The sequence below is a fragment of the Myotis yumanensis genome, unplaced genomic scaffold, assembly GCF_028538775.1.
Source record: "Myotis yumanensis isolate MYYU_CA2020_CCGP unplaced genomic scaffold, mMyoYum1.0.hap1 SCAF_6, whole genome shotgun sequence".
In the NCBI taxonomy this organism is placed as follows: domain Eukaryota; kingdom Metazoa; phylum Chordata; class Mammalia; order Chiroptera; family Vespertilionidae; genus Myotis; species Myotis yumanensis.
Genome location: NW_027223757.1, coordinates 20,250,574 through 20,263,568, shown reverse-complemented (window position 1 = coordinate 20,263,568; position 12,995 = coordinate 20,250,574). Strand labels below are relative to the sequence as shown.

The 12,995-nt window shown below is 36.0% G+C and overlaps 1 protein-coding gene across 17 annotated transcripts in view; it reads left to right on the top strand.

Moving 5' to 3' along the window:
- EPB41L2 (erythrocyte membrane protein band 4.1 like 2) overlaps positions 1–12,995 on the top strand; it is a 192,553-nt gene that overhangs the window by 144,843 nt on the left and 34,715 nt on the right. For all 17 annotated transcript variants that reach the window (XM_070417691.1, XM_070417689.1, XM_070417685.1 and 14 more), the window contains exons 9-12: positions 182–334; positions 854–951; positions 3,762–3,934; positions 8,672–8,841. In XM_070417691.1, the coding sequence (XP_070273792.1) occupies positions 182–334; positions 854–951; positions 3,762–3,934; positions 8,672–8,841 (594 nt within the window). The remainder of the gene's footprint in view (positions 1–181; positions 335–853; positions 952–3,761; positions 3,935–8,671; positions 8,842–12,995) is intronic.

The window sequence follows — 12,995 nt, the reverse complement described above, 5'->3', positions numbered from 1 at the left end:
CTGAAGATGAGTAGATTTAAGATGTGTGTCCTACCATTTCTATTAACCTGTGTGCTGTCACTGAAATTTAAATCCAACTTGTTAAATTGGTATTCCTAGTCATGGTTTGAGGAGCTAATGAGCTTCCTGATCTGTATAATTTTCACAACTCTAACCGTGGTCAAATGCTTATGCTTGGCAGGACTCAGAAGGCGTGGACATCAAGCTGGGTGTGTGTGCTAATGGGCTCCTCATTTACAAGGACAGACTGAGAATCAATCGTTTTGCTTGGCCCAAAATCTTGAAAATTTCCTATAAGCGCAGTAACTTCTACATTAAAGTTAGGCCTGCAGAGGTAAGCATGTCATGTAGTCCTTGGCATATCTGATTAGGCTTTGTCCATGTTCTCCATGGCCATGAGCTAACTGAATTCTTTTCCACTGAATTTAAGAAAACGAACTATTCTTTATTTCTCTGTGGTGAAAAAAAGGTCAGGTTCTTGGTGATAAACCTGCATATATATTCCTATTGCTAAAACACAAGCAACAGCCACGGATTCACAGAACAGGGAAGATAGTAAGTGCCTGCCACATTGTGGGGGCTCATTTTTTATTGTTGAATCAGCTAAGTGGAGATCAATAGGAAGGTGGTAAAATTAGTTTTGGTGGACATTGACATTGTTTATGTCAATAGTTATGTACCTGCTTTTCATAGAAACTAGTATTGCAGTCTATGAAATACTTATTTTGTATAAATTATATTAGATGTACTCATAGTTTTTCAAGTAGAATTACTTTTTAGAGAAAATGTAATTCATGTTTTTTAGTAGCTTCTAATGAACTCTTAAATAAATATGCCGATTTGTTTATTCTAGCTGGAACAGTTTGAGAGTACCATTGGATTCAAACTGCCGAACCATCGGGCTGCGAAAAGGCTATGGAAAGTGTGTGTGGAACATCATACATTTTACAGGTAATTGAAAGAAAACAGCTTAAAACTAATTGAAATAGCTCGTGGTACCTTTTACTTACTGGGAGGTGGTAGTGGAGAGTGTGGCAGGTACAGCAACACCCTCCATTATGGCTCTTTGCTCTTATCAGTGTCAAATCTCCTTTGTCTGCAAAGTCCACTCTTGTGTCTATTTTTGTTGCCTTGGCCATGCCTTGTTATCACTCATTGCTCTGAATTGTCTGCCTTCATTTTTGCTGGCATACCATAGACTCCAATTTAAAAGCAGACCAATTTGCTCCTGCAGACTTTTGGGATAATGATTAATTAAAAGCATTTTTATATCTTTACATTTTATATAACTTTCTCACAAACATGTATGTAACACAGAAAGGGAAAATCATAATTTGTCTGCAGAATGCTTTGAATCTGATCAGTGGATTTTGTTCTGTTTTAGTTTATCACAAAAGATTGAAATAATTTCTTTAGGAAATTAAAAAATGGCTTTCAGATTGAAGCCATAAACAGATCTTTGTGTTGATTGACAGCCACTCAGCTAGACTAATATTAGTTTAACAAGAACATAATAAAGCTGCTGTCCTTGTTTGAGCATTTAATATAGCCCATCACCATTCTTAGTGCTGCACAGGGATTCATTTTATGAATCCTTATAACATAGCTTATGGGCAGGTGCAGTTATCTTCACGTTACATATGGAGAAACTAAGGAATAGCGAAGTTCAGAAATATGCTCTTAGTCATATACATAGTAACGGTGTGATGGAATGCAGACCCAGGTAGTGTGGCTCCAGGCACCCACCAGTATACCCACGGTGCTAGACTTCCCAACTGAATTTGCAGCTGGTGTGCTTCCTGCTATTTTCTCAGTGCTTTTTGTTGGTGGTGGTGGTGGTGGTGATGGTGGTGTGTAAACAAGAGTAACATGAGGTTCTCTAGCTTGACATTAAACTGCCATTTAAACTTTGGCATTGCAAATCCAGATTAATCCCAAGCGAGTTAACGTCATCAGCCACATCATAAAGAGTTTTATGGGAACCCATGGCACTCGTTAATGTATGATTGATTTAGCAATTGGTATGTGGATTTTTCTTATAATGTTCATTTTCCATAGATAAACATTAATATTAATTTGTAATGACAGGAATTTTATAAAATTAAAATGTTAATACACTACTTAAGCAGTAAAATATGTAAAAGTTGGATTCCTTTGTAATACATTATTACTTAGATAATCTTGCACCAGACTTTTAATACTCTGATGATTAGCCCCTTATCATAGCCTTTAAATTTCCAAGGTGAAATGATAGATGCCTTGTAGTGGTTTTGATGTTATTCTTATGAAGATAGGGTCTGATATGGAAAATAAAAGTAACATAAAAAGAAAATAAACTGATCTTGAAGTGATAGTCTTGAAATATTTTGTCAATTTATCTACATTTTCTTAGAAAATTTATTTATATTACCATTGACTTAAATCACCAAAAAAATTCTTTTAAAGAGAGCTAATAAATGTCTGTGGTGAAGTCAGCCCCTTTTTTGTTTTGATGTTTGTTTCTATTTAATTGAAGCTTAATTACTTAAGGGTGTTTTTTTTATCATCAGAAAATTAATCTGCAAGCTAATGCTTTGAGTATGTGGTCAACCAGTGTCAGGCAAGAAATATCTTATCTCAATTTAAAACAAAATAAAAATCCTCTAGTTAATGACTTTCCTTCTTTTGCACTGTGACATATATCCTTTCAAAGTCTATTGGCAGAAAATGGAAGATTTAAAGAAACACTTCTTTTACATACATGAGTAGATTAAAATCAAGAGAGCCCAGAGGGTATTAGTTCTTTCATCAGTTTAATTCCAACACTTTTTGGGGAGAGGGGGAGGAATGTTTAAGACTACTGAGAATCCTTAGTTAATGGAGGCTAGTCTCTTGTATTATTACATGTAGCTTTACCTTTCCTTGAAACTTTTTTCATTGCTTCCTTAGCAGAATAAGTTTTCTAAAAAACTGGGCAGAAGGTCTAGAATACTTGAAATGCTAAGTAATTCTTAAAGATTCACTCTTGGAGAATGATAGGAAAAATTTTGGTAGTATTCTCCATATTGTGGAATTGTCAACTAAAGCCTTCTTATATTTAATAAATTCCACAAGAGCTCTGAGATTATTTTTTTTAAGATATTTTGCCAACTCTTGATCAGACAGTGAAAGTGAGGAAATTTCAGTTGTATGCCAGACAAGATTGGCTCGTTTACTAAGAACGTGTTTTTGCGTACATGGGAGTATTTGACATTAAGTTTAACTTTATCCATTATGAACCCAGGTTTAGCAGTAGAACTATGCTAGCAAGAAAGGAAGTTAGTCATCTCTGCATATCCACCGCATGCTGCCTTCTTCATGGGAACAAGATTCCTTGTTAGATGTTCTTTCCCAGGAAAAATAGACATAAATATTAAGAATTACTAATAGTAAGGGGATTGCTACTTGGCACTTACAGCTAGGAGCAAGAATTCAGACATATGTGTTTATCTAAATGATTTAAGCTAATACAAATAAATAGCCTTTGATAAACACTGAGAACAGCTGCACTTTTGCTCATGTCAAGGAAAACATTCATAAATACATGAATATGGATTTATTCATCTTATCACTGTCATCAAGCTCTTATATAGGAAGGTATATAAATAATGTTCTTTTTCAGTTTAGTCATCCATTTTTTAATATTGAGTAATCATGCTTAATAAAATGAGATATTAAAAGAGTTTTAAAGTTAATAAAAAATTCATAAATTCTAATTTTGTTCCTTTTTCTCCCCACTACAGGCTTGTGTCTCCAGAGCAGCCACCAAAGGCCAAGTTCCTGACCTTGGGGTCCAAATTCCGCTACAGCGGCCGCACCCAAGCCCAGACCCGCCAGGCAAGCACCCTCATTGACAGGCCTGCGCCACACTTTGAGCGCACATCTAGTAAGCGGGCCTCCAGGATTCTAGATGGAGGTAAAGATGTTCATGACAGTTTTGAATTCCATTAACCTTTCTAATCCAGTGGGATCAGAGAATGTTGATCTAGTTGATAAGGCCCCCAGAAATACCCTAGAGCAGTGGTTCTCAACCTTGGCTGCACATTAGAATCACCTGGGAATCTTTTTAAAATCCTGATTTCTGGGCCTCATCCTCCGAGGCCCAGCTACCCTCATCCGAGGATGGGGCCCAGAAATCAGCATTTTAAAAAGATTCCCAGGTGATTCTAATGTGCAGCCAAGGTTGAGAACCACTGCCCTAGAGGAATAGCCATTTTATTCTGAGTAAATAAAGTTTCATTTCTTATACTCACAAGAAAATTTTGTAGGATTTGAAGTTGTCATTCTGAATCTAAATGCTTTTTTTTGCATTATCAGCAGACACAAATGTTCGCTAAGAGTTCTCACTGATGAGATGGTGGACAAACATATTTTTACTGGTCTTACTTAATTGTCAGATGTATTTTATGTGGCTTATTTTTTGGCAAAAATGTAATTCCAAAGGTTTTTGGTGTGGTAACATCTGAACTTCTATTCAAAGGAACTTAAAACATTCAAATTTTTATGATTTTAAAAACTCTGACTGAAGCTTACCAAACTTTCCAGAATATGAGAAACCATTCACAGCTTCAAAGGATCAGTTTAAATGTAGTGTTTTAACAAAAAGAAAGGAAATATAATATATTCGTTTGTTCTTTCACCCAAGGGGAGTGTCTAAATTTGTATATTTTTCCTATTGGAATTCTAATTAGCTACATATTTGTAGTTTTATATAAATTATACATGGAAATAAATTGATGTTGCTTCCTTTCAAACATGTATTTATCTTATTACCCTAATTTTGAGTTAATAGCAGGTTTTCTAGAAAAAAGCTAAGGTTAATTTTATATTAGAATACTTTATGAAGGACTTAAATTTTTTCTACCTAAATGAAAATAATTCATATGGATGACTTTCTACCAGAAGAAGTAGCTTTTCAACATTTTTGTTGATTAATCTCAAAACATATACAAAAGTAGTGATATAAAATTTAAAAATTATCTTTTATTACTGTTATTAGCAAAAATCTTTTGGTTGCTTGTTATTACTGATAACTTTATGAAATATGAACTTGAACAACTATATTATAAATAATTATCTGAAACAGACAATATGCTAATAGATAAAAATATTCCCTCAGTGAAGGATAAACACCCCCGGGTCTTGATCTATTTTTCCAGGAATAAACTTGGAAAACAGAACCAGGCATACACATGGAGATACTTCCCAGGATTTGTTGTTGGGCATCTTTGTATACATAATTATTAAATAATATTGATTCAGAAGAATCTTTAGTATATTTTTATGAGACCACCCAAAAATTGCAAGGTGACCATAAACTTGGTTCAAATAAATGTCCACATTTCCAGATGTAGGGATTTAAACTTAGTGAATTACTAATGTACAATAGCTATCCATATAACTTTTAGCTAATAGGCAACTGAACATTTTTCCAGTAAATCTGAAAAATGTTCCCATTCATGTAAATATTTCACAAACTTTGCCCCTTGCTACACAGAATTTATGCAAGTGCTGAATAAATGTAGGCAGTATTGTTTAATGCTCTGAGAGAAATCATTCCTCTTTCTGGAATGCTGTCTGTTTCAGCCTTTGTTTTAAACTATGAGGCCTCATAACTCTTATATTACAAATTTTGCAGTTTATAAAGAAGAGTAAACTACTGCGATTTCTATGAGGTACATCAGCCGTGCTTAAGGAAATGTACCATCTTATATGGACAACTAGTGCAGAGGGTTGTAATAGGTTTGTATCTGAAAACAATGATTTTTACAAGTAAAAGCCACAAACATGGCACAGTAATCCATTATTTTTCCTTTTGTGTTCTGGGCACTGTAATTCATCAGATGGGCAAGTTATCAAAGGATTATTGTGTTATTGTGAAAAATAGAAGACTTTTCATGCCAGTGCAGGACCAGACAGCCAGTGAACTATTTGGTTAGGGCTTATGGTCTCCCTTTTTTTCCTCCTCAAAGCAAAGCTAGGCTGTAACCTGGTACTGAGCTTTATTTTTTCCCACCACTCTCCATTAACATATCGTTTTTGTTGTTGTTGACATGTGTTGTGTTTTCTTTTTCCTATTTAGTTTTTAAGTAAGGTCAGACTAGTGTAGGCTTGACAATCTTCTAGTGATTACATAGAACATAAAATTTAATATGATATCTAAAATCAAATATAAAAATAAAAGTAAATCCAGAACAGTTGTTTTAGAATAGTGAGATTCCAAGATTGGAAAATCAACCCAAAAAGTAGGCAAAGCAGTCATTTAAAAGAGTTTATGACCGAGATGTATTTGAGAGCAGGGGAAGCAATGATTTCATGAAAATGGAACATATAATAATCAGGGACACTAGTTACTTGGGTCATCTGGGAACGGAGGCCTATATGAGGAAGAAGAACCATCTCAGTTGAGATTTGAAGGATGAGTAGGAGGCAGCCTTGAGTAAAGCAGGAGATAAAGCATCGCAGGTAGCAGGAGCAGCGGGTCTAGGGAGAGCTTATTACATTCCAGAACAGAAAGAAGTCAAGTGTAGTCAGAGCTTAGTAAGTGATGGGGAGAGGTAGGCTGGGGCAGGTCACACATGGCCTTGCACGCCATGGTAAAGAATGGGGTTTTTATTCTAGGTGTTGCAGGAAATTGCTGAAAGTTTTGTTTTGTTTTGTTTTGTTTTTGGTGTGTGTGTAGTGTGTATATGTACAGATGTGTACACACTTGTGCAAGCATATAAGTACACAGTGTTAATTTTTTTTAAACCAATAACTTTGCAATGTCTAAAATCACTAGAGGATGAGAGAAGAAGCAGGAGGACTGGTTGGGAATAGTCCAGATGAGACTAATGGTGTCTTGCCTTGGGTGATAGTAGTCCAGTCAGCCATTTGGCACCCTAAGCTCAGTGGCTGGGGCTTACAAGCTTCTCAGGGTTCTACAAGTGTTTAAGACCTAAAAAAATTGTTTTAAATCCCCCCAAAATAAAAATTCCCCTGCAATCTAAAATTAATAAATGTTTAAAAAGTATGCAGCGTCAACATTTTGTCAACATCATTGTGTAATTTTAAATTTCATTAAAATTTTGATACTTTATCTGAAACTATTTCTAGGTCAAATTTTTCCCATTTTGCAATAATTTCTGAGTATGTGTAGGGGTGCTTAGAAATCATAATCATAAGTTAAAATAATTACTCATAGCTATGTACTTTCCAAGTGAAACCTATGAAAATCTTCTCAAAAGTTTATAAAAAAACACCTGGAAAATAATTATTCTTAATGTAAGATGTGAGTTCATTTTATAACATTCTGTGGGCTTTTGGGATCTGGGTGGTCAAATAGAGATGGAAGAACTGGCCACATTTAGAATAGATCCAGCACTTGCTTGGACTTGCAGATGTTGAGGGGTGAAGGAAGAGACTTTGAGGTTTCTAGCTTGAGTTAGCTAGGTGCAAACAAGTATGAGGGTGGTCAAAACAGCAAGACTGGGGAAGAAGGAAGTTTTAGGGCATGTGAGGGATATAGATCAAAGGTTTCTTGTAAAACATGGGTTAGAAGTGCTTGATGCCTCCCAAGTTCAATGTGGTGGATCACATACAGTCCCTGCCCTCCAAAGGCTTGCAGCCTAAAGGCCTTTGTGGTTACTGGGCTTCTCTGGGGGCATGGATGTGAGCCAGTCAAGCACTTTTTATACAAGTAAAATGACCTCCGTGGTGTTCCCGTGGTTGAGGGAGAAACTACAGATAGACAGAGGCTTTGCCAACTGCTACTCACTTTGCCTTGTTGAGATCTGAGGCCATCTTGGGTTGATTTGCCATATGACACAGATTGCAATACAATCTATGTTTCTGCCCATCTGTAGGAGAGATGAAGGGAGTACATGAGGGCCAGGCTTGCTGAGTGGGAAGGTGTCTGTGTATTAGATTTACTGTTAGGTCAAGTTGAGGCATTCAGGAGGGACGTTAGAGAAATAAAAACTATTAAACAGAAATTCATTCCCTAAAATCTACCTTTACTATCTTGTCACAATTTTAAATGGCGTTTAAATTAAAGTTCTTTTATGGGCGAATTCTTTAAGCTTATAGAAGCAAATAATTTTAATAAATAGATAATTATTTGTTTCAGAAATGATCTCAGATGAGATCAAAGATATCCTAGAGAATTAAAATAATGCTTACATTGTGATTCTGACACTGCTTTGACTCTCATTTCAGCTGGTCTTAGAGCTCCTTCTGCTGGCTGATTCCATGATAAGAGTATACCCTTAAAAAAACTGTTTTAGGAGCCTGTGTAGTTTAATGGATTAAAATTCAGAATAGTTTTAGAGTTCAGTGGTTTGGTTCAGTGACAGAGAGTCAGCCTACAGACTGAAGGGTTCCAGGTTCGATCTGGTCAAGGGGCATTTACCTCGGTTGCACGTTCCCAACTCCCTTTCACTCTCTCTAAAAATAAATGGAAAAAATATCATTGGGTGAGGATAAAAAAAATAAAATTAGTAAACTTTTTAAAAAGGTTTAAAAATTAGTTTATTTGATACGTTGATATTTTCAGAGCTCTAGCAACGTTCCTTTTGAGTACATGCTGCCTGCTTATCTGTGTAAAAGGGGGAAGTTTCATAAAGTTTGACCATTCACATGTCCTAATGTAATCCAAATGATCATTCTTTATTAGCTCTAGTTGGTGTTGTGGACCAAAGTCTTATGAAGGATTCTCCTGGCCCTGGGGAGGTGTCAGCATATGGCCGTGGAGTTGTCAGCACTGCCATAGCACAGGATGGGGATGGCAGAAGGGACCTCAGAAGCCCCACTAAAGCCCCACATGTGCACCTCACTGAAGGAAAGGTATGGTAAATTAGTAGAATATGTGATTTTAAATGTGTGCTTAGACTAGAGGCTATCTGTTGCATTTGTTGTTTCAGAACTCAAATAATATTTAAAATTAGTCAATGTATGTTCTCTTTTGATATAATTTCCCAATTTTCAAATATGCAAAGGCTCTTGCTTGTTTGGACAGGGTCTCTAACCTTTTTCTGAGTGGTGTTCAAAGCAAAATATTCCAATGTAAATTATATTAATGTAAGTAAGTAATTTTTAACTCTTCATAATCATTCTATTTAGTTAAATCCTCAAATGATAAAAGCTATGATGATTTGAAATTTATATTTGTTTGTTACAAGTAAATGTTAAAGTATAACCTGTATTATTATTTTAATCACATTGACTTACATTTTTTGAAATGAGCAAAGATGGTCTTTATGAAAAATATTATTTTTCATTAGTAATCTATAACTGATAAAGAAGACATTCTTAAGCAAGGGTAAGTGTTTTGTGAACAGTGAGAAGATGGCGTGTTGCTTTTGGCCTTATTTTGTGTATACACCATAATGAATAGAGAAGTACCCTGTATTATGTTTTCAAATTTGTCACTGTTATTTATGTTACCTTGGGCAAGTGAAGTCACTTAGAAGTTGATTTGAAGAGGCTTTGAGTTCTTCAGATCTCTTTTCTATATCTGCACAAAGCAACACACACACAAATGAAATCATTCTGTGGATTTATAATATTCTCTATACTTGAACTTTGAAAATTCTGAAGACATGCAGCATGAATTCATAAAGAACCTGCCAGATGAAGTAGCTATCAGTTCTCTGGAATTCGACAACCTCTAATTCTCAGCATTGAGGGGGGTAGGGGGACCATGCGGACCCTTATGCCACAAGGACAAGGGCTTCAGGTAGCACGTGCCATCCAATCACCTGCATACCTTGTTAAAGAATTTGTATCATATTTCAAAAACTACTTGTTCAAAAATTATTTAGTTAAAAATAGCACAAATTACACCCAACAAGGTATCCTTGAACTGCTGAAAAGTTGTCAAAATCTTTAATAATTATGCTGATGAGGCACCTAGGAGAGTGACTCCTTATATCTGAAACAGAAGAGCTGAGCAATTTCAAGTCTCTGTTCTATTTTGCCTGGTTAATTTGATACATCGTTATTTTTTTTTTAAATTCTTTTAAATTCCAAAGGAAATTCTTATCTTCATTCAGCAAAAGATTGAGTATGTTGGCCTTTTGCCAATGCTTTGAATGTCTGTCAGCAACCAGGTTTAAAAGTAATAATGCTGTTTGAGTTTCACTGGATCTATTTGCAACCAGTCAGAAAACAGTAGTTAAGTCAGTCTATATCTATACATTTTATGATCAAAGTAGTTCAGTTTTCCTCTTTAAAATGGATCATTTAATTCATTTTCTAACCACACTGTGTTAATACAATCCCTACTTTTGAGTAAGATTGTTCACTAACTACTTATTTCTTCTCTCCTCTTTTGCCTCCATTTCTCCTTTGAATGTATCCGTGTAATTTCACATTCAACCATGGATTTGCTTCTGAAAACAGCCTGTTTTCATCTGCCCACCTTCACCGCTCATCCGCTATGCTTCATGTCTTTCCCCAAACCTGTTACCAGTCCCTGAAATGGACTTGCTTTCAGACATTTCGGAGGAAGACCCCTTTGGGGAGGCCGACCAGATCACACTAGACAGCTTTGAACTCCTTTCCACAGGGGAAACATCAGAGCAGGGGGACTGTGACGTCGCTGTCCTAGATTCTGTCTTGGATCCTATTGTAGCCCCTTCTCAGATTGACTGTCCTCCCACCCACGAGAAGCCTCTAAAAGAGGCTGACCACAAGGATTCTGAGTTTGGGTACTTTCCCTTCAGTTTCTGTAAATGCTTCCCACCCAGCTTCCCCTCACTCCTCGATGAAGATGGGTACCTTGCTTTCCCTAGCCTCCCCAAGGTCTGGGTCTCCTTCCTCCCTGCTGACGTCCAGCACTATGTTCCGATCACCTCCCCTTCATTCCTTCCCTCCCTCATCCTCATCTTTGGGCTCCTCCTCTCTGCTTCTCAGTCAGTGCCCTTTTCCCTCACATTTTCCCTTCCTCTGGCTCTGTCCCTCTGCTACCTGGAGGCCAAAGCCACGTCCTTTCATGTGTCTTATGACTGTGACTCGAATGACAGAACAGAGGAAGAGGAAGCAGTTGTTGGCACTCCAACATAAGCTTCAGTCTGTGCAGTCCACAAAACTACACTTCATCTTGTACCCCTCCCAATGTAGAGTGTAAACATGTGCATAAACTTTACCACTGATTACCCTCAATATAGTATGAGCTGCACATTTTCACACAGATATTTCAGTGCATGAGCAATAAGTGTAAGCAACTTCCCTTTCATTGATATCCATTGAGAGCTCCATACATTCTAATTTTAAAGCAAAGTTATAGGATTCTTTTATAAATATCTGTAAACCTTACTAGGTCTTAAAAAAAAAGAACTTAGGGTGCTGTGGTCATCACAGTAATTGACATGTATAAGTAGAGTTTCTATTAGTTCTTTTGTTAGAAAGCCAAGCTCATTCTTCTTGAATTTATGCATCTTTATTCCTTTATTCCTGACATTTGTAGTTCTAATCTCAGAAACTCCTTGTCTCTCTATGATTGTAGCATTTGGAGACCAGATGAATTTCAGGTAGTGTTTTATTTTGTATGAGTTTTTAAAAAAACTCTAAATCATATAATTATGTGACAGAGTCACCGTCAGGTATTTTGTAAGGAAAATATCTTTTCTTTAACAAATGTGTATGGAAAATGAAACAAGGCTTTTTGAAAATTTAGAATATATAGCCCTAAGGTTGGGCCTCTTAGTGTTCTTAAAATTAAATGTCTGGTTTGAAGATTTTTACCTCTTTATAGGACTACCTCTGCACTGCTAGTCAGTCCATGCTAACGTGTGCAGTATGTTTTTGATTGTTTTGTAAAATGTGGTCTGGTGACTTAGTGTCTTAGTATCCTGTGGTTACTATCAATCAATAGAGTAAGTCATGTAATTTAGAGCAAACCTAAAGACAAATGTGAAGATAATACTATGATTAGGCATTGAGAAGCCGCGAATCTTAAAGGGTACCTGCGGATGTGAAAGATGGACATTTTAGAGAATTCAGTGTTGACCCAGTAATTGGAAGATAGTTCTTAACAGATTATTGGTTGTGTCTAATATTTACCTTCTGATAAAAAAGATACTCTGAGCTTCTTGCTAACTTTTCAGAAATACTTGAATACATTTTTTTTAAAAAAAGAACATTTTGAACTCTCAGATTTGACACTGTCATTTGAATATGATACGTATATGATCCTGCTATCAATTAACATGTAAAGGTTAAACTATTTTCCTTTGGTATCAGAACCAGTATTTTTCTTTCTTGCCATTCCTGTCTTTGAGTTAGTCAGTAGTCACTAGTATTTATGCTAGTTTTAAATTTACAAATTTATTCTTTTGGGATGTTAAATACTGAGACTTGTCCAACTATGAAAACTGATTATTGTTTAAAGTATTTTATGAAAGAAAAGTGGCTATAGTTTAAAGAGTATTTTTAAATACCTACCATTGTAACATGAATGTAGCAAAGTAAACCAATTCCCTCCCCACCAAGGAAAGAAATCTGTGTAAAAAACTGAATAATAGGGAATATTTGTCTCTGACATAAAGGGAAAGCCAAATTTTACATCATTTTACTTTGCCGTTATCACCAGTGGATTTAGACATTTCAAATTAGAACTGATTGAATTATGCCATTTTTACACTCTCAGATTTTTATTCTTGAGTAATAAAAAAAAATACTCAAAAGCAGTGCATGTAAACTAGGGACTGAGAAAGAGTGAAGCTTCCATTCTCCATTCCACCCTTGCAAAGGATCATTTCCATCATTTATACAACACTGTAGGTGAAGAAAGACCACGTGGCTTAATGTTCTGCATCTTCTGAGGGCCACGCAATAAAGGTTGGTAATGCTAGTTCACCATTGAAGTTCAAATACAACTTCTTTGCACCAATGGTAGAGTTTCCACTAATACTTCTGTTTCTGGCCACTTGCTGTATGACTTTTCAGGCGAAGATGGAAGAAGAGGAAACAGCTGGAGGAGGTGGATATTTTTTCTG